The sequence below is a fragment of the Plecotus auritus genome, assembly GCF_963455305.1.
Source record: "Plecotus auritus genome assembly, chromosome: 4".
NCBI classification, from domain to species: domain Eukaryota; kingdom Metazoa; phylum Chordata; class Mammalia; order Chiroptera; family Vespertilionidae; genus Plecotus; species Plecotus auritus.
The window spans coordinates 151,445,855-151,469,701 of NC_137775.1; the positions used below are offsets into that span (position 1 = coordinate 151,445,855).

Consider the following 23,847-nt stretch of genomic DNA (forward strand, 5'->3'; position numbering starts at 1 on the left):
ATGTGCCCTTGACTGGGGACCCTTCAGTCGCAGGCCTACGCTCTATCCACTGAACCAAACTGGCTAGGGCTGTTCAGTAATTTCAGTAGTCAAACCACATTATGGTTTATTTCTAGTAAAACAATGTAAGATTAAATTCTGTGTTTTCCTCAATCATTACTTCCTTCAGTTCTTTCCAGACCTTCCTGACTATCAGGTCAAAGGCCTCTATTATATGCTCCCATAGCTCAGTGTCCAGCTTATTTAGTTATCAGAGTTGCACATTCACATTTCTTTGTGCAGGGGTTTAATTAAGTCTGTCTCCTCACTCAGCTGTGGGCTGTGTGAAGGCAGGAACCAGGTAGGATGTCTGCTTCCCATCATATCCCCCTGGCCCTGGCATATTGTAGGCACTTGGTAAATGCTGGTTGAATGAAGGGATGTTGAATGAGGACTAAGGATCAGCAATAGGTGATTATCTACTTTCAAGACACCTCTCTTTTTAAAATATGATTTCCATTTCTGTTCAGCAAGAACTCATTGTTCTGGAGTCTACGGTATCTCTCTGAAAAGGCACGACGAGCACATGCACATGTGCACACATACATTAATGATCTTAATAATTTCAAAGCTATATCACCTCCCATATGCTAAGCGAAATACGCCAGTCAGAGGAAGACAAGTGTCACATGATCTCACTCATATGTGGAATCTAATTAACAAAATAAACTGATGAACAAAATAGATCCAGAGACATAGAAGCATGGAATAGACTGTTGAATCTCAGAGGGAAGGGGGGGGAGGGGGGGAAGAGATCAACCAAAGAACTTGTATGCATATATGCATAACCCAGGAACACAGATAGTGCAGTGAAGGCCTCGGGTGGGGGGTGGGGGCACGTTAGAAGGGGCCGATGGGGGAAAAGGGGAGACATATTAATACTTTCAACAATAAAGGTTTAAATAAATAAAAATGCAAACTATGTGGAATCTGGACATTCTTATTAGCTTATCTTTGGCTGACATATTTCCTCCCTTATTATGGTCTCTCTATGATTATATTTTTTAGTAAACTTACTAGTTCTTCCTTTTATTCCAGCAACCCAGAGGTTGCTAAATTACTTGTGCTCAATTCCAAGATCGTGCTACTGAGAGGAGAACAGAATAGCAATAGGGATCAGGAAGCGGGCACAACTTGGAGAAATTGCAGTGAAGCAAAGTTCGCCCACATCGTGATCAGTGAAACCTCTGTCACTTAGATTTGTGCTTCCAACAAAAAACCAACTAGCAAAGATTAAAAGAAGGAAAAAAGGTACCAGCTCCTGCCTTTTAACTCAGGAACATAGGTTTCCAGCGAGGACACTCGGCTGTGATTCACCATGTCCTGGACTCAACCTATTAACAAAATGATTAGTCATTTTGTTTTATTTAAATATGCCTTCATTAATGCTGAGCTCCTGAGATCCTTCACCCTCTCAAATACCTAACAGCACACTGTGCTGCTTGGTTCTGTAGCAGCCTTAGGATCCACCAACAGGGGTGTCTCTCTCTCTGGCCAGACTAGACCTTGATTTTTTTTATTATTATAATGAAAACTAGAGGCCCGGTACATGAAATTTGTGCACGAGGGGAGGGGGTGTCTCTCAGCCCAGCCTGCACCCTCTCCAATCTGGGACCCCTTGGGGGATGTCCGACTAAACTGGCAGTCGGACATCCCTCTCACAATCTGAGACCTCTGGCTCCTAACTGCTTGCCTGCCTGCCTGCCTGATCACCCCTAACGGCCTTTGCCTGACTGCCTGATTGACCCTAAGTGCCTCTGCCTGCCTGCCTGATCGCCGCCTAACTGCCCTCCCCTGCCAGCCTGATCGCCCCCAACTGCCCTCCCCTGCTGACCTGATCATCCCAACTGCTTGCTCCCCTGCCAGCCTGATCGCCCCTAAATGCCTCTGCCTCGGCCCCTTCCACCGTGGCTTTGTCCGGAAGGAATTCGGATGTCCGGAAGGTGTCCAGTTGATCTGGGCTAATTAGCTATTACCCTTTTATTAGTATAGATTACAGGACTCCAAGAATCAAATAGGTCAAGGCACCCTTCATCCACTATCAAATTACCAAAGCTTCTAGAATTCTACCTAAAGGTAGGATTCTTCAACCTTCTGAATGCCTCTGGGCCTCAGTCTGAGGTTGCCCCTTCCATGAAGCAGAGATTCCCAGGTGGGAAAGCTTGGGTGGAGAAAAAAAGGCGTTCTTGCCTTTTCTTTTTCTTACTTTCCATGGAGTAGAAGCTATGGATCCATATGTCCCTGGATTTTATTATAGAAAAATAAAAAGAAAACTCAAGTATGACTTCTAATCAAATAGGACATATATCAGGGAATTGGTACGTTTTCTTCTTTTATTATAGACACACAGCTTATATTTTGGAAGGGACACAGAGCCCTTAACATTTTCCTTAAGAACAATTTTCAAAAGCTACTGTTCATCAATTCCATTTACTTCTTTTCAGAGGAAAAAATCTCTTCACAGCCTAAATAACATTGCAACCCCAATGGGAGGAATTTTTCCAAGGTCCATGATTCTGCAACTGTATTTACTTTTTTCTTTTCCTGTCTTCTTTCTCTTATTTTTTGCTTTGTTTTTCTAATATTTAGTTCAATTGTTTTTTACCTTTGAAAATAAGACCTATATATTTTGAATTCACTCCAAAGAAAATAAATGTTCACTGAAGAATATGTGTTAAGACTTTGTGTTAATAGATGAGTAACCTCTGAACTCTTTTACTCCTAGTACACAGCATTATTGGTTACATTTTGCAAATTTGCCTAAAGTAATTAACTTAAAACAATAAAGAAAAAACACACATTGCTATAGTTCATTGTTGCCAAATTAGCAAAGCTATTTGAAGAAGCACAAAGAAATGTGTTCTGATACTGACATATTATGTTCATAATAAAAGAGGGGAGAAGGAAACATCTTTGTCTACAGTTATCCTTAACAATCTTTATTGATCTCTAAGATTCTTTACCCTTTTTTACTGATTCACTCCAAAGTCTATAAATATTGGCAACAAAATTAATTGAAATCTAGATAGCCTAATCCATCTTTCCTTTTGATAGCAATAGAACTAAGGAAGAAAACGTATTTTCCTGGTATGAAATCAAAGATGTGTGTAGGTTTCCAAGTATTTAAAAAGAAAAGAGATGTGTTGAAAGGATTGAAAAAGATTGGAAAGCAACTGGAACAAGTCTTAGTTTGGCGGCCTCAAGACTGTTATTGTGGGGGGAGGACTGGACAGCAGCCCAGCCCACTGGTGTCCCAGGGTTTTGAAGCACAGGGACCAGGTCCCTCCTTTGTTCATTGGCAGTTACCAGTGTTCACTGGCAGCCCAGCTGGTTGCTAAGAGTTCATAGAATGAGCGCCTTGGAGATTTGCAGATGAAAAGTGAAGAGGAAGGCAACAGGTGGGAACAGAGCTGTCAGTACAAACTTTATTCTTCACTATCAGAATCATGCCAGTGGCAAATAGCCAGAGTCCCTTATGTGTTCTAGCAAAGAGCTTTCATTTGATGGTTTCAAAAATTTCCAGGGAGCCCCTTACAATCTACAAGTGAAAACCTATACTATGTTCCTGGACATCAAAAGTCTTCTGTACCTGATATTGAAATATTTATGCTGAAGAAGAAATCAAGAAGTTTTGAGAAAAATCTGAGAGAGACACCGTATGAAGGCTGTGTCCAATCAAGCATACTTTCAAATATATATTTAATTTTTCTTGAATTATTTTAACTGTTGTAGAGTTCAGTGCTTAGCAATGAGACATTGGTACAAGAACATGTGTTGTTTTTCCCAACAGTAAGATCAGATTCCGCTGGATCCAGGAGAGCAGCTCACAGAAAAACGTGCCTCCCTTTGGTTTGGATGGAGTGTACATCTCTGAGCCTTGTCCCAGTTACTGCAGTGGCCATGGGGACTGCGTTTCAGGGGTGTGTTTCTGTGACCTGGGGTACACCGGTAAGGCCTCAGATAGGTGTCTGTTTGTAAAATATGTATCTCTAGTTACTATATTTCATGATACTTCTTCCAAGAAAATATATCCTAAATTTATTCTTCCTTAAGTCCTAATTTTAAGAATTTGCAACCCAAGCACATGAAATGCTAAAATATTTTGTAGTTTTGAGCTGCCTAAGGAAGAAAAATATAACACAAACTTTTTTATTGATTCTAGAGAGATGGGGAGACACACACGTGCACGCGCGCGCGCAGAGATTGAATGATGTTCCACTTATTTATGCATTCATTGGTTGCTTCTTGTATGTTCCCTGACCAGAGATTGAACCTGCAACCTTCGCATATTGGGCTGACGTTCTAACTAACTGAGCTATCCAGCCAAAGCCAACACAAATTTTTATTAGTAATAACAATAACAATGAACATTGTTTGAGTTCCTAATTCATGCTAGGCACTATAGTAAGTGCCTTTTATTATATCTCATTTAATTCTAACAATAACCCTGTGCCATAATATTGTTATTGTTCCTGTGTACATTTAAGGAAACTGAGGCAAGAGAGATTTAGTAATCTGACAAGGTTACACAGGTAGGATTGCTAGAGCTAGGCTTCAAACCCTTGTAGTCATTTTCTAAAACCCAGGCCCAAGCTCTTAGTCACTTGGCTGTGAGGACTGGCTGTACTTTTTACATTGTTTTTTATAAGAAATGTAATTCTATACATTTAAAGTAACAGTCAACTTATGAAATGATAAATCTGAGACTACCAATGAGAACTTTACAAGAACAGTATTTTCTGACCACAGTCACCATTGAATGTTGTTATAAGCAAAAATAAAAAGGGAGCTGAAATTAAAGATAAAACTAAAAAGAAAATATTATAAGCATCAATACCTCTTTCAGAATTTTTCTTGGAGACAACTTTAAACAGATTCTCCTTAGCTTTTCAGTGCCCTGCCCTTCTGAAGTGTAACCAGGGGCTAGCATGTTGTTGCAGGGGCCTTCCCTGGAGAGCACTGTCACCTGTGGCTTCAGGGTGGTTATCTAAAATCTGGGATAGAAGGGCAACAGAGAAACTAACTTTATTGTGGACAAAATCTATTTCTCAGTTTGTACAAATCCTTTGAGTAGCAAGAGCCATGGAAATGTGTGGTTCCCAATGTCTCCCTATTAAAAAATAAACAATTATAGATGCAGAATAGTGTTTCTGAGGATGGTAGTGATGGCTGCATTTCAGTCATATGATTGTGAGATACAAATTTTCATTTGGTTTCTTCTAACACCTGTGCAAATGTTTCCTTGGCCCATGCGCTTGCATGTTCCTTACAACATGAAAGGATTTCAACAAAACCTCTCTCCCATGTATTTCTTTTCTCGGAAGCCGCACAAGGAACCTGTGTGTCTAATGTGCCTAATCACAGTGAGATGTTCGATAGGTTTGAGGGGAAGCTCAGTTCTCTGTGGTACAAGATAACCGGAGGCCAGGTTGGAACGGGCTGTGGGACTCTTAACGATGGCAAATCCCTCTACTTCAATGGCCCGGGGAAAAGGGAAGCGCGGACTGTCCCTCTGGACACCAGGAATATCAGGTAAGTAGTTCCTTGGTACACTTCTCCTTGAACATTGTATTTACTATGTCATTTGGTCTAACCTGGAACGTATTCTGTTTTGGGGTTCTGTTCTGTTATTGAGGTTTACATAATAATGTTTCTCTATATAGATTCTGATATGTAGAAATGAGGCATAACTTTAAGTCTGTAATAAAATGGATAATTTCTACAAAATTTATACCACAGTTTATTAATCAGTGTATAGTCATCACCTAGCCTTGTATGTCAGCTTGGTTTTCTAAAGTTCTGCATTATTATAAAGACAATTTGGTATTATTTTTAACATACTCCAGGTAAAACAATGATTTTTTTCAACTTTAAATTTTGTGTCTGAAAATGATGCATCCCATTTATCTAAGTGTATTTGTTTTCGCTTAATGAAAAGTGCTCCAGCAATTAAAATACCTACACTGACACCTACTGGTAAAATAAATAACTGCTTGGTTTTAAGACGAGGTATTAATTACACCTAAAATAAAACTGTGCTGCTTATAAATCAATTAAATTATTTGAGAACTGGGAGAAAGAATAATGAAGAAATGTTTGAAACTTATAGACTTTATTCTCACTAAAATCTGGAGTTTTGTGTCATACTTTCTGCTTTCAATCTCTTTCTCCTCTGAGTCCTTCTCACAGGAGCCTGCCTGTCACGTAGACCCTCTCTGTTGGTTTACCATGGACTGAGGCATAATGTCATTCACACTGAGTGAGTGTCAGTGTGAAAAATTAAACCATCTAATTATCTGGCCCTAACAAATGTAGCATTCAGCTTCTTTTTTAAAAAAAAAAAAAAACAACAACATTTCTTGCTTGACTAGTCGTTGAAATTCTGCAGATGAACTGGATGCTGCCCTCTTGGATTTAGGTGTTGTTCCTGCATGGGATCCATGCCTGATTGTGGTACACAATTTTGGGTGCCTCGTCCCACCAGCCTGGGTGGTGTCTGCTCATTTAGCCTTGGCACTCCACTTATACTTCCTCTTCCGCTTGCGGTAGCCACGCCTGCCACAGGTGGACTTCGGAAGGGGACAGCCCTTGGAGCCACTGCGGCAGCACAGTGTGTGTGCCTTGCACTGCTCTCCAACCAAGGATGTTTCCTTCATCATCTTGCTTCTGTGGCCAGGACCAAAGAGCTCAGCTTCTTAATGTTAGATTTTTTTTCCTCATCTTGAGTTTCCAAGAACAGTATTATCTTGATTTAAGGAATTCTCATTTCAGTGACTTCATTTCATTACATCAGCCTGTCAAAATAAAGTGGGGTTAAACTGTTTTGTTTTGGTGGTTATTACAGAATAAAATTAATGTCATATGAATTATTTGTAATGGTTACAGAATAACTTATTACATAATCTCTGTTGTTTCTGGTGCTCATATGCCCTTTATGTTTAAAACTTAAGAATTATAGGATTTTTGTGTGTGTCAAAACGCAAAAGAGTAAATGTCCTCTGAATTCACCTATTTGTAAGTAAATTGGAGTTTTTTCCCTTCCCAGACTCGTTCAGTTTTATATACAAATTGGAAGCAAAACCTCAGGCATTACCTGCATCAAACCAAGAGCTAGAAATGAAGGTAAGCTGCTATCTTTGATAGAAATTGCAGTTACTATTGGCAAGTTAGTTCTTTTTCCTCCCAGAATTGGTCCAGGATTTTGCAAACTGATCCACTGCCCTGAATCATTACTTCTCCTCTCTTCTCTGTCATTGAATGGGCAGCTGTATAGAGCCATGATCTCTAAGATTCCTCATGCAGATCCGTAAGCCTGAAAAGCATCATGTCTTCTCTGGGTCAAAGTATTTTTGTTTTAGGGAACTCTAATCATTTTATAACTTTCCACAGGGAGAAAAAAAAATAGCAGAGACTTTTACATTCGGCTCAGGGGCTAGAAACTTGTTTGCGTAGATCATTATGGAATGCAGATCAAATGCTACTTTCTGCCCATAAACATTCTGGGGGTACTAGAATCGTTGAGTAGAAGAAGCAGTTCTTGGTAATAATAAACATTAACTTTGAGCACACATTATATGCAAGGCATTATTCCATGTGTTTTAACTGTGTTCATTTAATTTCCATCATACCCCTTTGCTATAAGTACTATTAGTAATCCTATTTTGTAGATGTAGAAGCTGAGGTACAAGGAATTCAAGTAACTTACCCAAAATCATGCAGTTAGTAAGTGGATGAACAGGGATTCAAACCACTCACACTGGGTCCAGACCCCATGACTTAACCACCATGCTATCCTGCCTCTCTCCTTGCCCAGACCTCTGCCCTCTCTAGGCATCCATACCATCTTCTGCCCCAGGGATTCAGTTCTGAAGGAAATGTAGAAGGCTTGAAGCATGCAAGGTGGCCTTCAGGAGCTCTACAAAGATAATGAGGTTCCTTAAGAGACTCTGAATGTGAATTGGCTCCTAGCACAAAATCCTCCTCCAAACCCTGATCTCATAAACGGCATGTGAAGAGTTTTACAGCTTCTAAGTTTGTTATTATCTCAAGCATGACTGTGTAAAACATGGTGGCTTAAACAGTACCTATTAGCCAGTAGTCCTACTGATAGCTCTGTTCGTCAGTTCTAAATGTCCTTGGCCATATCAGCACACACTGGAAGCTTTTGTGACTTTTTCTTTGTATCTGAGTACTTTTAGTCTAGTAATTATCTAGATCTCTATTTACTGAAGCATCAGTCTAGAAACTTTTATAGACCATTTTGTGTTCTCTAATCTCTTCAACAAGTGTTTATTAAGAGTTTGCTCTAAGCCTGACATTATTCTAGTGAGCTGCTGATACAGAGTCACCAAAAGACTGATTCATGAGCTGGGTTATGCTGCAATAACAAACAGCTCTCTAAATCTTGGTTTAAAAAGGGGAGGGATTTCTCCTTTGTGCTACATGGATCCTCTGAGGGCCTCATTCCAGCACCCAGAATAATGAAGCAGCTGCTGGGTAGATTGTGGGTATTGTCAGCCATGTAGCAAAGGGAAAGAAAGAATGTGGTGACCGCACAAGAAGTGCAAACTACCATGTGCCAGAAGAGAAAGAACCAGTGTCCCACTATTGACCACAGCAGACTAAACCTCTGCCCTAAGGCACATACATTCTAGTGAGAGGAGTTAGAAAATAAACAACAAAGAAAATTAAAAAATAAAATCCCCCAAACAATTGGGAAAAACAGAAAGAAAAAAGAAAATAAATAAGCAAGATGTTAGATTGATGGGCTAAATGAAAATAGATAAGCCAATGAGATGGAAAGTAAACTTATGCAGGGGGAGATGTTGATTTAGATATTGGGGGGGTGGGGAGGGGTTTACTCCTGACGAAGTGATGTTTAAATAGAAATCTAAAGGATGAAAAGGAGCAAACTAGTTCAGGAACATTTTCCTGGCAGAAGAGACAGCAGAGGCCACGAGGTGGGAAAGAATTGTGGTATTGCAGGAGCAGAAAGAAGGGCACTGGCTTGGGGCTCATAAAGGTTGGGGAGTGGTCTGTAATAAAGGACAGACAGGAGGTGGGTCACACAGGGTCTTGCTGGCCATGGTAAGGAGATGGGTCTGAATCCATGTGTCATGGAGACCAACTGAAGGTTTTCCGGCCGGCCAGCAACATAATAGGAAAAGTGTTTACAAGGTCACCCTGTAAACACTGTATGAAATTCAAAACAAATGAATATTTCCCAAGCACATGCTTGGCCCATGCAGAGATAGGAGCTTTGAGGAGTGAGAAAAAGACCAAGTCCTGTCCTCAGGACCTTGTTTTCTGATTGGAGAGGTAGAGGATTTTGATGTTTTCTTTAATCCTTATAATAAAATTACTATTTGAAAATAGTTTGTGGTTGGGATGGTGTAACAATTATGGCTCTTTTGAAAATTACTAGTCTTTACCCCTGTTCTTACATAAGCTACAAATGAACAAACCTCTGACCAAAGTATAATAGGAAGCACCCACTCTTCTTAAGCATTAGGCTCTCCTCTACACAACCACTGGGCATGCCCATTGGGCAACTTCCCTCAGTGTCCCTTTAGGAAAAAACAACTTTTGCTCAGCTACTCTTGAGCCATTTTCTTTTTTCTTTTTTTTTTAAATATATTTTATTGATATTTTACAGAGAGGAAGGGAGAGGGATAGAGAGCTAGAAACATCGATGAGAGAGAAACATCGATCAGCTGCCTCCTGCACACCTCCCACTGGAGATGTGCCCGCAACCAAGGTACATGCCCTTGACCGGAATCGAACCCGGGACCCTTCAGTCCACAGGCCGACGCTCTTTCCACTGAGCCAAACCGGTTTCGGCTTGAGCCATTTTCTTGAACTCACTGCTGGTCATGTAACTCACATCCCACAGGCATTTCTTAGCCTTTTACTAAAAATTGGCTGTTAACATGTAAATCTTTCTAAATCCTTGAACCGATCTTTTTTAGTGATGAAACCAAAGATTTTTTACTTACCCAAGCCGAAGCTTCAATTTACATATTTGGAATGAAAATCAAAATTATGCTATTTCCTATAAGACTGGGCAGAATGCAGATGGAGTTGTAATTTACAAAGAGAAATGTTTTACATGCTGTAAACACTCAGTAGATGAGCAAAAATGGCTTGGTTTCTTCAGATGTGCAGTGTGTTAGATGACACAGCTAATGAGGCTCAGTAGTTGATATAAAATATGGATATTGCTGTTTCCCCTTACTGCATTTCTCCACTCTTTTGTAACTTCTCTGGGAGGCATTTCTTTATTGTCCTTTGGCATTGGGGGTCCTCAGCTCTGCAGACTTTGTTGCTGCCTGAAGGTATATGTGACTCTCCTGGAAAAGTAATGAGGAGAAAGGCAACAAGCAGAAACCAGATGGAGTATGGACTTCTTGAGCCAGACTTCTCCTATTTTAATGGACACCTGAGTCCCTTCAGAGGCCTGTTCAGATGCTGGTCCCTAAATCACGTTACTCTCGTGATAGACAGAGGGACGTTGGGTAGATGGGATAAGTGAAGGGGAAAGGGTGGCACAGAGGAAGGAAAGCAGAACCAACATTGTAGGGTAGTGAGTTTTTTCTGCTTTGCAATTTAATAATTAGGATTTATTCAGACTTCGGTGACCAAGGTCTGACAAAATGTGAAGAGACAGTAAAGGATCCTTCTGCTTAACAGAATTTCTAATTGGGCCTCGCTCACTGCCTTGTGCTTTGGCAGAAAAGAGCACTACTTGATTTTGTGCTGGGGAGATTGAGCTGTTTCTTCTGCGTGTATAATAATGATATGAGACTGTAATATTCAGTACAGAATCTAAAATTCAAATACATAATCTGGAGTGGATTTTTATGTTCCCCTTACCAACCTACTCATTGTTCATACAACTTGAGTGGTCTTTAAAAGAGCTTATGTATTTTTTTTTCTCCATTTCCTGGGAGGTGGTGCATTAGAAACTGTCAAGAAATTGATGAGCCTTCGGGTCTACTAATTCATTCCTTGGAAGTTAGATGAATGTGCCCTCATTCCATGAGTCGCAATTTGAAGTTTCTGCTGCAGCCTTGGCATTTAAAAAATCCTGTTCGTTGCCTTTTTTGCCTCTAGGAAAGCTTTCCAAGTAACTGGATTTATGTCTTTTAACTCAGGGCTTATTGTTCAGTATTCAAATGACAATGGAATACTCTGGCATTTGCTTCGTGAGCTGGACTTCATGTCATTTCTGGAACCACAGATCATTTCTATTGACCTGCCACGGGAGGCAAAGACACCTGCTACAGCTTTTCGATGGTGGCAACCCCAACATGGCAAGTTACTGCTCACCCCAACTTTCCTGGTAGCATTTAGGTCTTATGGTTAAAGCTACATTGTATTGTGTGTTTCTTAATTTGCTGTCAATTTCTGGACAATTTGATTTAAAAGCACGGTCATAAAGATATGTATATTGTATATAATGAACCTTCTGTAACTGCCTTTATTTCATCTGATTTCAGGGAAGCATTCAGCCCAGTGGGCCTTGGATGATGTCCTTATAGGAATGAATGACAGCTCTCAAACTGGGTTTCAAGACAAATTTGATGGCTCTATAGATTTGCAAGCCAACTGGTATCGAATCCAAGGAGGTCAAGTCGACATTGACTGTCTCTCTATGGATACTGCTCTGATATTCACTGAAAACATAGGTAAACATTTTCACCAGATAAAGGGAGAATATTTAATTAACTAAAGGACTAAATTAACTAAAAATCAAGAGGAGATTCTCTAATGCAAAACTGTTTCCTAACTGCCTGTGCTTGAGGGAGGCTCCTAGGAAAAAAAATAAAGTTGTATTGTCCTCTAATATAACTTGGTGAGCCCAATGACAGTTCACAGAGCATGTAGAATATGACTGAGGTTTCTTAAAAGAAGAGCAAAATATAGCTGAAGACATTCCTTTGTTTCATAATTTGCAGAATTACAGACTTAAGGCTCTATATTCACCCTTCTCAAGATAGTGAAGTTTTTCCAGTTAGCAGCCTTCCATGTTTTCAAATCTGTGCTAACCAAATAAAAATACTTACCACTGAAGAATGGGGCACTAAGGATAAGACATGATTTTCATTTGCTACTGAAAGTGTGTGTGACCTGCATAAATGCCAAATAAGGAAAGAGAGCACAATTATATGCTGCCCATTAAACGTTTCCTTTCGTGTAGGAAAACCTCGTTATGCAGAGACCTGGGACTTTCATGTGTCAGCATCGACCTTCTTGCAGTTTGACATGAGCATGGGCTGTAGCAAGCCCTTCAGCGACTCCCACAGCGTCCAGCTGCAGTATTCTCTGAACAATGGCAGGGACTGGCATCTTGTCACCGAAGAGTGTGTCCCTCCAACCATTGGCTGTCTGCACTACACAGAAAGTTCAATTTACACCTCGGAAAGATTCCAGAATTGGAAGCGGATCACTGTCTACCTTCCACTCGCCACCATGTGAGAATTGTCATTTGGCTGCATGGCAGAGCTTCCTTTAGGTTTCTGTCACCTAATTTGAAAATAATTGTGATTCCACTTGGCAATGCTGTTACTTTCTCGTGATGATTATGCACAGAATGTGCCAGGAAGAAAAGTGTGAGGTGCTTTGGGCTGCGGTTTTTAATGTGGTGAGGAGTTCCGAAAGTTTGTCAAGGCTGAATTTTTCTGCTCCTCAGCCACGTGAAGGCTGCCCATCAGATTTCATTTTTAAACTGTTGCAAAAATAAGTATCTTCCAAATAAACAGACAGATACTTATTCACATTAAGCAGTAAGTGAGATCATCACATATGGAAGAGTATCCTCAGTTGTTAGTTTGTGGGTTTTTGTTTTTGTTTTTTTACTCTCAATACCACAATAAAAAGCTCATATTATTTTACATCTTTCTTCCCACATTTAAGAGTTGTATTGGGGCTTATAACAGGCTCCCACTTTCGTGGTTTAAGCATTTGGATGTTTTAGGATCTTTCTAGGAACTAAGGTGCACTGTGGTGGCTGGTTGGACATTGTGCCATCTGGGACTGCTCCCCCCAGAGCCTTGCCTCCAACCCCCCCACCCCCTGCACTGCTCTGTTCTGAATTGCAAGCAGGTTGGCCTGTGCAGGCTGCAAGTGCCGGCCTCTGTACCTGCTGGCTTCCTGATAGATTTAGGCAGTGGCGGACACTGGCAAGAGATTGGAAGGTGGAAATAGAGATAAACCAGGATATTCCTCCCTCTCCCTTTCTGCCTCAAGTGCATGTTGGCCAACCTCAGTGGCTCCAGCTCTTCCCAGGTGGCCCTTCATGTGACCTTGACCTGTGGACACCAACAGCAATGTGTCCTGCCTGTGTCCCTCCAACTTTGGATTTCTAGAGGCTTCCTGACTTTGCTAACCTCTGGTTTCCTCACTACCCCTGTTGGCTTCTCAGCCCTGCCACTACCTGTGTATATAGTTCCTTGCATCAAATTCTGTCTGTATTAAATACTTATAGTGGCTTTTGTTTTCCTGGTTCAATTTTGATTCAGGGAAGCATAACCAAATGGCAGAAAAACACTGCAGGAAGCCAAAGCATTTAGTATTGAACCTAAAATCATTTCCTGTGGACCCCAGAGCTTTACAGGATGCTTCCTTATAGCTCATTTATTCACTTTGTTTTTATTCAACAAGCATTTGTTGAATTTCTATTGAGTTTTAGATCTCTGATACAACACAAATAGGCTGATGCCAGACACAAATGCATTATTTGGGATAACAGACTTCTAAGCCTTTTATGATATAAAATTCTAACAGGTAATACACAGGTATATTATTGAAGCACAGGGAGGTAATACCTAACTCAGTTTGGGGAGAACAGAGGGAGCTTTCTGGAGGAGCTGATGTCTGAGCTGAGTCTTGCCCAAACACAGAGGGCCTGCTGGAGGCCATGTTTGCTATTAAAAGCCTAAACAAAACCCCAGACACCAGAGAATTTCATGGGGAAATGCAAGGATTCAGTGCTGTCAGAGTATAATTGTGAGGCAAGAAATAGGGGAAGATAAGACAAGGGAAGAAAGCAGATGATTAAGGGATCACGTGTGTCAGGACCAAAATAGAGGCAAAGCTCAATGGAGCTTCCATTTACTGTCTCACAAACCCTTTAGGGACCGACCATAGAGCAGGGACCTCATGGCAAGAACTTTGCATGATTCCAATCTTTCCTGTGTCTGTTACCCTGGGTCTCCTTCTTAGTAATGGATGGTAGTGAAAGTCTGAGAGCAAAAACTAAAATTCTGCATATGGTTCAAACACAGAATAAACCCATGGTTCAAAATAACTCTCCCGCCTCACACATGTTTGAAGCCTCTTGCATAAAAAAAAAAATGGTGACATGTTTTAAAAGCCTGTTTAATACTTTCTTGTTTGTGGTGTAAGAGGAAACAGCATCCAATACTTGACACAAAAATCTAATGTCTTAAAGAAGAGGGAACTGGAACCTGGAGGAGAGTACTTAAAGGAAATGGAGAATTGAAGTAAACGTTCTCATGCTTTCCAGGTTCCTTGTCAAACGCGGTGTGTTTTCTTTGCGTAGATCTCCCAGGACCCGGTTCAGATGGATTCAGGCCAACTACACTGTGGGAGGCGACACCTGGGCTATTGACAATGTGGTGCTGGCCTCAGGGTGCCCGTGGATGTGCTCGGGCCGAGGGACTTGTGATGCTGGACGCTGTCTGTAAGTGAACACTGGCAGTTCCTCTTTTTGGAATGCAAAAATAAACATGGCCTCTTTAACTCAGGACAAATAATGCCTTTTCTCCACTCTTTTTCTTAGGTGTGACCGGGGCTTTGGTGGAACCTATTGTGTTCCAGTCGTTCCTTTGCCCTCCATTCTTAAAGATGATTTCAATGGGAACTTACATCCAGACCTTTGGCCAGAAGTGTATGGTGCAGAGAGGGGGAATCTGAATGGTGAAACCATCAAATCTGGAACATCTCTCATTTTTAAAGGGGTCAGATAGCATTCTACTTCTCCATACTGCTACTGAAATTCCTTTCATCACGCTCTGCTCCGAACAGATGCATTTCTGAATCTGTTCAGATGATGTGTTTTATACATAATTATTGTCTTCTCACCCAAACCATGTTTCCTCTTCTATTCAGCATATTATTTATGACCACTTAGGCATAAAATTTTTCCTCCACTTTGGTAATCATAATTTTTACTTTCTTCTTGAATTATAGATTTAAAAATTATACAGATGCAATTTCTAGAATTTTCACTTCTAGAATGTAACATTTGTTATTGACTATTTAATTTGCAATATTTTAAAATTGTTTTTTAAAAATATGTTTTTATTGATTTAAAAGAGGAAGGGAGAGGGTGAGCAAGATAGAAACATCTCCTATTGGGAATCGAGCCAGTAAACCGTGCATGTGCCCTGACAGGGAATGGAACCCTGACCTCCTGGTTCATAGGGTCGATGCTCAATCTCTGAGCCAAACCAGCTGGGCTAAAATAGTTTTATGAAAGGTCTTTGCTTTTTCTTTCTTTTTGCGTGCCACCCCCCCCCCCCCCCCCCCGCCAATAGAACCATTTTTTTACTAAGAAAACCAGACATTTAAGTCAAGTTAAATAGCATTGTTAGTATTTTTTGTATTTCATCCTAGATATCTGGTTAGAGAAATATCAGGCGATTGTGTGAAGTTCCGTGCTGAGCTGGCACATCTGCGTATGTGAACCCATGCTTTATCAAGTCTCTCTCAGCATGGGAAAACCAGCTAATCTAGGTGTGCAAATGAAATCTTTAACAGAAATCTGCATGGGTTTCTGTACAACCTTAATGATTAACACCTAACACTTGAAAATTAGACACCCCAGAACCTTTTCAATTATAGCTAATAGGTGCTGCCTATCGTCCTTGTTTGAATTTAGAACTTTCTCAAGTTTTGGATGAGAAAGAAAAAATGCTAAGTCTCAGACCTACCAGTCCCTAAGAGTTATGAGGGATCAAAGAAATTGGGTAGAAATACTGGGTTTTGTGTTGTGGGGCGGGGGGGGCCGGGGGAGGCGGGGGGTGTTAGCCTTGTCTAAGGCTTTAGCTCTCATTACCACTAGCTCACTTCTGATCTATTTGAAGCCGTTGACAGGATAAAAAATGAGAAGCCCTGTCACCTTTCATGATTCAAATATCTTTCCCTGGTAAATTGTTAAGCAATAGAATTAACCTGGTCCCTAGACCCTATAAAGGAGGAAGACATATAGCCTTTTATGTTTTCCCTTTAGCCACCACCCAAATGCAAGAGCAGCCAAGCATTGTACGTATTAGACATATGATCCATCAGCTCAGCAAGATGTAGTGAGGGCTTAGCGTGTGCCATTCAGTAGGTTGTAGTTTGACCTAGAAAGGCATTCTTTCATGAAAAAAGAAATGATAGTCTCTTTTTAATGTTTATAGATCCAGGAATTGTATCAGTTAAAATAGCTTGTTGTATTCAAAAAAATTTCTCACATTTCGCACAAATGGATTACTGAACCTGGAAAAATAATGACAAAAGAAACATATCTACATGAACTAGAATATGTGCAGAACCCAAGCCTGACACATTCGCCATGTAATTATCAATGTCAAGTGCTGAACTATAAATAAATACTACAAATATAAAGGAAAGATATTTCCATATTACAGATCATACCCACTTTCAACAAAATTGCTCTTACAAAATGAAGTAAGACACCCCGGAATTTTTTCAATTATATGGAACAACTTATACTTACATTCCATAATAAACGGGGAAGGGATAGTCCTTTTTCTTAATATTAGCAAGGGATATGTACTAGTTGGATCTATCAACTAACCACCTCAAAGCTTTTTCATTACAAGCTGAAGAAGACACCTTTCTTCATAACTGCCACCTTCACATGGCATCAAGTTGCAACAACATCCAAGGCTTAGTGCTTGTTAGTGTATGAGGGAGAGTGTAATGACCTTGACTCAGGAAGAATAGGCATTGATTCAGTGTCACAGACTGAGCAAGGCAGTGAGTTATTAGGATAAAAGAAAAACAACTGGAAATATAAGGCTTGTTACAAGACAACCTTCAATCCTGAAAGTGTGAATCTACACTTTGTGAAGTTCAAGCACGTGTTTAAATGCAATTGCGTTTTCATATAATATCAAGTAATTCTCAAATTCTAAATTTAATATTATGTGGATTTCTTCTTCTTAAACCAAAAGATGATTTAATAAACAAAATACTGGTGCCTGGTTGGTGTTGCTCAGTGGTTGGGCCTCAACCTATGAACCAGGAAGTCATAGTTCAATCCTGGTCAGGGCACATGCCCAGTAGGGGGTGTGCAAGAGGCAGCCAATCAATGATGTCCTCTTATCATTGATGTTTCTAACTCTTTCTCCCTCTGCCTTCCTTTCTAAAATCAATAAAAATATTTTTAAATTAAAAAAATCAACACTGGTATCAACATATTTTTAAATTTAAAAATTCAACACTGGTATCTTATGAAGGATGGAGGATAAGTTTCAGAATCTGACGTGTCTGTGTTCAAATCCTGCCATCACCACTTACAAACTGTTCCTGTCCCTCTGAGTATCAGTTTTACCTGCAACATGAAGAGTGTAACATCGTCCCCTTAGGAGTGCTAGGGGCTTTAAATGAGAGGTGTCAGACTTAGAACACAGCATGTTGTGGACAGTATGCGGTTGCTATTACAAAATCAGTTCTATTTAAAATGTTTCAGCTATTGCGGAAAGTGCTCTATAGTAGATGTTCTGAAGAAGAGGAAGAATTTGCTTTGCCTAAATCTATATGATATTTATTTAAAGAAATCAATTGACAGTGTCACTCAGGATAACACAGCCCTTCACCACCGAAGAGTCACTTCATTCAGAAGTCACAGCTGAAAAACTGAAAGGCTGGTTTGGACCTTTGAAATTTAGTTAAATTTATCATCATGTCCCTGAGTCTTTTCCACCACAACTTTCTAGCTGTAAGAATTTTAACATTAAAAATCTTTAACTTACAGAAATTTAACTTAGGACATTTTCATGGTGAAATTTTATTGGCCTTCACTGCAGTCCTGTGTACACACATAGAAAACAAGCTATGGAGCTGTCAATGCCAGGCAACCAGAAATAGCTATTAGCAGAAAAAATTGCTAAAGCTAATGTGACCATTTTCCTCCTTCCTGGGCTTCTCTGCATGAGCCAGTGGAGCCCAGGCACGAGGACTCGCTTAGTTATGCCTTATTTAACTTGACCAGCTGGAGGGCGTTATGTCAGCCTGAATGAGAGCCCCCCGGGGCTGTCAGAGTGTGCAAAGGAGTGGTACGTTCCTAAGGCTCCTTGGAACCCTGAGAAAGTTACCTATTAGTTCTCAGCTTCCAGCAGGAGCACTTGGCACATTTTCCATCGGTTTCCTCGTTAGTCCTCTCACAGCATGCTGGGATCAAAGGAGGCTATTTTTTTTAAAAGGCCAGTAGATATAGAATGCTATCATTTTCGCACTGTTTCTAATAGTCACAGCAAAATGTGATTCAGAGTTGAGATAATGCAATTGTGTCATTCAGGCATAGGAAATGAAAGCTTTTAAGAAAGTAGAAACTATCAATTTTTCCTTTTACACTAGACCAAATATGGCTTCTTGATCATTATATGTATGTGTTTATTATTTAGTTGATCCAAGTTAGGGTGTATAAAATCAAAGAAAATAATTTTTCAGTGAAATAAGATTGCTTAACATATTATGTTTTTGTTTTCAGGAAGGACTAAGGATGCTTATTTCAAGAGATCTAGACTGTACCAATACCATGTATGTCCAGTTTTCACTTAGATTTATAGCAAAAGGTAAGTCATTTCTATGGGTATGATTTTATTCTTTCCCTTTAAGAAAATTCTCCCATGCACAATGCCTTATCCACAAAGAAATAATGTATTTGAGGTCCATAAATTTTATCATATCGAAGAGCTAACATAAATTTGAGTACATAAAGGTTAACAAATGTTCTTCTATAATAAAATTCATCTTGATATAAGGTAAGGTTACTGATTTTATAATAATTGCACATAGCTATAATACTCATACTAGTTCTGTGGTAGTTAATTTTATCATGTCCCTGAGTCTTTTTCCACCACTACTTTCTAGGTGTAAGAATTTTAAAATTAAAAATGTTTAACTCATAGAAATTTTGGATTTTCTTTTACATATGTGAATTCAAAAAAGCCAACTCTTTGTCATTCTGAGATTTCATATTAACCAAAACATTTTCTTGACAAATAATGTCAATTGTATGTAACAAATTTTCAAGTAGATTTTTATTTGTATCCTGAGATTTAAATATTTGATTCTTTATAAACTTGGGATGCCAGTAGAATAAAAAAAAAGGTTTATGTAATATTTCCTAAATGAAAACACAAAAATATGTCTATAGCTGGAAAGAGGAGATACTATTGTATGAAAATCCAAATTTTGTTGTGTTTTTTGAGATATATTCATACAGAAAATTCAACCTGTCATTACTTTAAGTTGCCTCTGAAGCATTTGGACTACAAAACCTCTATGTGAATATAAGTCAGCTTATGCAGTGAAGCCAAAAGAATAGTCTAAGAGCAGACTGTTTCCCCGTTTTAGCACAGAATGTCTTATGCTTCTGTTATCTTCTTTCTAGGTACTCCAGAGAGGTCTCACTCTATTCTATTACAATTCTCCGTCAATGGGGGAATCACTTGGCACCTGATGGATGAGTTTTATTTCCCTCAAATGACCAACATACTTTTCATTAATGTTCCCTTGCCATACACCGCCCAAACCAATGCTACAAGATTCAGACTCTGGCAGCCTTATAATAACGGTAAAAATGCACATGTTTTCATATGATCAACACTGACTGTGTCATGTTAACACGTTTGTTTCTAAGGTGGGAGGAAGTGTTTATCAACTGAGTATCTTAGCTATTCATCAAACACATTTCACACGCTTCACTTTTGAGAAGTATCAATTAATATTCAACTTTATATATATATATATATATATATATATATATATATATCTTTATCATCTCTTCATATTTGATCCGTAAATTCTCTTGATGATGAAAATATAACGGAATCTTGTCATAGGTCTAAGGTTTTTAAAAAATAATCCAACATTACCATTAGGCACTCATCAATTGTAACTACATTTTTTGCTGAATTCATTTAGGAACACATAGTTCTTCTGAGTGTGGCATTTCATTAGCGAGATAGAACATTATAGCAAAATGCCCTGACAAAGTGAGAGAGGGCTTACACCAAGCAGATAGTGTCTTAGATAAAATATTCTTATCACATACACTTGTTTCAGTTGAAAAGGCAAAGCGAATGTATAATTTAATAGCATTTTCAAATGGTTAAAGAAAATGATTTTACAAATTTTTAATGTTTTATTGTATCCTATATTTCTATTAACTGCTGATTATAAAGGACCAGACTCTACCAAATTATGCATTTAATGGTCTATGTAAGCATGGAAATACCACATTAAGCAGATTCTTTGTAGAGGTAACACAGAAATAAATAAGAAAAATGTACTGCCATCTCTAAAATTTAACCTGAGCATTTCCTTTATAACTAATAAGTCAAAATAAATACTTTTAATTTGTTGTGAAGAGAAAACATAATCTTTTATGTTTTGTACCTTTTATATATATGTTAAATATAATCTTTTCTATTTGGACCAAATAAAAATTCACAAGGGAATGCAACCAGTTTCACAGTCCAAAGGATACTGTCTTTGTGTTATGTTTGCAATGCTTACCTGGTTTTTCTTTATTGTTTTCACCACCTGCTTCCAAAATGAGGGAGAGAGAGAACCATTTAAATCATCAGGTTACTCCTACAGTGTCCTGTTTACAAGTACTTTTTTTATATTTTGTAAGAATTATGCTAAAAATAGGAACCTGTGAAAAAGCAACCTTGGGAAATCTTGACGTTTCTGCGTGGCATGGTCTTTATCTTGTTTTCAGTTCAATGTATACAGTGCTTTGCCAAGTAGCCTTGGTTTGCCCTTCTTATCTACTTAGTAATATCTTCCTTAAACACCCAGCCTAAGCCATGAGTCAAATTCTATGGCCGCCTAAGGAGTGATTTTACTAGTTTTCTGTGTATTTCCACATATCTTTAAATAAACAGATGTTTTGAAAAGCATTAAGAAAAAATAAAGTATATAACATGTTTTTCTTTTCTGTAGTTTTTAACAATTAAATAAAATTCTGCACCAGGCAGTGTTTTAATAGCCATGATCCTTCAGCCTGACAAAAGCATGATGCTAAACCATGGGTTAACTCTAAAATCATGAGTTGCTTCTTGAATAGACGAGTTAGTGTAGCTGTGTTCTAAGTCTATCCATCCCCATAGATATAGATGTCTTATATATTCCCTGGAACCATGAAAACAAACTCAAAGCTCACTCTTGTCGGTGGGACGGTTAGTAGCACCATTATGACAAAAAAGACAGCACACTTCACAAGTTGTTTTTCATGTCTTTCTTGAATTAATAAGACTGTTCCATCCTGTGTCGATTTAATATGATTGAAAGCTTAATCTGTTTTATACTGTCACTATAATCACTGTAAACACAGTGTTATATAGTTAGTGTTTCATTGCCAAGGCATATGTTTGACCTGTTTTTACTGAGTCCCTCTGTCCTTGACTCTCTTCCATGAGCAAAATGTCCATCTGATTTTCACCACTGGAAAAACTTGCTTTCTCCAAAAATGCCTTAGGTAAGAAAGAAGAAATCTGGATCATTGATGACTTCATTATTGATGGAAATAATTTAAACAACCCTGTGATGCTTCTGGATACATTTGACTTTGGGCCCAGAGAAGACAATTGGTTTTTCTATCCTGGTGGTAACATTGGCCTTTATTGCCCATATTCTTCAAAGGGAGCACCGTAAGTATTTAATTCAGAAACTAAAAATAAAACCACTGCTCTCTGCAAATCACAATGAACTTTTGCCTAAATGGATTCCTTGTTGTTGTTTTGTATGACAGTGAGGAAGATTCAGCTATGGTGTTCGTTTCAAATGAAGTCGGTGAGCATTCCATTACCACCCGCGACCTCAGTGTGAATGAGAACACCATCATACAATTTGAGGTATTGGCTTTGTTCTACCAGAAATGCTATACATTTTATCATGAACAAAACCTATGAACAAAGAGGAAAATCTCAGATAATTTCATGCATTATGGCTTTCCATTTTTATACAAGGACAAAACAGGTTTTACATCATAACTCATTTTTATTAGCAGAACCAATTGTCATACTGAGGTTTATTTCTGAATTTTTGTCCTTTATTTATGACATAATCTCCCACCTTCTAAAATGGGAAGTTGTTGAAATAAATTATTTTAAACATTATAAATATAAAAAGGATCATACTCTTCTAGTATTATTATTTTCATAATTGTTATCTGTTATTTAGGACCCAAGTCAATGTAACTATCTGTACTAATAAAAGGGTAATATGCTAATTAGACTGGATAGACCGGACGTCTTCCAGACATCCTTCTGGACAAAGCCACAGCAGCTGCAAGGCCGAGGGCCAGCGGCGTGAGAGAGGTCATGGTGCGGGCCAGTCCAGTGCAGCGGCCTCTTCCACAGAGGCAGCGGGAGACAGGGCTGCGTGGTCCCGGTCCCAGTGCTGCCCCTTTTGCAGAGGCAGCCACAGAGGCAGCGACCTGCTGTGCCTCAACCTCCCACAGCTGGCCTGGCCCCAGGTCGCCCCCCACCCACCAGTGGGTGGGGAGTGGGGCCAGCGCTAAGAAGCGAGGACCGAGGGCTGACAGCCACAACAGTGGCAGCGACAGTGGGGTGATGGGGGCAGCGCCTTCCCCTGATCCGTCCTGTTGCCTCCCGCAGAAGGATGCCAGACTGTGGCTTAGGCCCGCTCTGTCAGTAGGACATCCCCTGCGGGCTCCTGGACTGTGAGAGGAGGCAGGACGGGCTGAGGGACACCCCGCCCAGTGCATGAATTTTCATGCACCGGGCCTCTAATAGCCTATATTATGCCAGCACATATATGTAATATTTACCATGGTGTGATGAATTTTACAGCTAAAATAATACTTCACTGTTTTTATAATTTCAGATATATTTTCTCTGTATTTCATGAATATTCATGAACTCTAATTTTTCAATAAGTAATTAATAATGTATTTTTAAAAACCTTTATGCATTTCAAAAAGTTAGGTAAAATTAGCAGAACCAAAGGTGCATTATGCCAGGGTTCAGTAGTACTAACCTCCAAAGATACTTGTGTCATATCATTGGGCAGACTTTCTTAAAATAGTGTCTAATTGCATCAACACAGTTTTGAATATTTGTTTTAGATTAACTCTCTGTGTTCTCTAAATTAGAGGTATCCCTTACATTTTAAAAGTCAGGGACCAAATGATGTCTTGGTGAAGAAATTATTCAGTATTTATTCTAAATTTTCTGTTATATTTTCTAATTTTAAGTTACTTATATGACTTTCTGTTATATTTTCTAAATTTTATGCTATAAATATTAATAAAAGAGTTCTGTTATCAAAAGAATCTAAGTAGAAGCAAATGCCTATAGTTAAAAAGGTTATCAAATCTCAATAACTTATTCACCAGAGGTAAGAGGAATAAGTTCAACAATAATCAATAAGTTAAATAAATAAATATATATATATATATTCGGTTGCTATGATAGCAGGAAAATGTTATCTCAATGGGAAGAGAAAAAAATTTCATAAGACAAAATAACATCCATTTACTTAATTATGTTTTAGTTTAATTTACTTAAAAACATGGGA

General features: G+C 39.0%; 1 protein-coding gene across 5 annotated transcripts in view; it reads left to right on the top strand.

Moving 5' to 3' along the window:
* RELN (reelin) overlaps positions 1-23,847 on the top strand; it is a 462,208-nt gene that overhangs the window by 365,433 nt on the left and 72,928 nt on the right. For all 5 annotated transcript variants that reach the window (XM_080663650.1, XM_080663648.1, XM_080663649.1 and 2 more), the window contains exons 29-40: positions 3,830-3,987; positions 5,364-5,571; positions 7,085-7,161; positions 11,193-11,351; positions 11,538-11,726; positions 12,239-12,512; positions 14,603-14,743; positions 14,843-15,020; positions 18,785-18,869; positions 19,691-19,873; positions 21,785-21,956; positions 22,058-22,160. In XM_080663650.1, the coding sequence (XP_080519776.1) occupies positions 3,830-3,987; positions 5,364-5,571; positions 7,085-7,161; positions 11,193-11,351; positions 11,538-11,726; positions 12,239-12,512; positions 14,603-14,743; positions 14,843-15,020; positions 18,785-18,869; positions 19,691-19,873; positions 21,785-21,956; positions 22,058-22,160 (1,927 nt within the window). The remainder of the gene's footprint in view (positions 1-3,829; positions 3,988-5,363; positions 5,572-7,084; positions 7,162-11,192; positions 11,352-11,537; positions 11,727-12,238; positions 12,513-14,602; positions 14,744-14,842; positions 15,021-18,784; positions 18,870-19,690; positions 19,874-21,784; positions 21,957-22,057; positions 22,161-23,847) is intronic.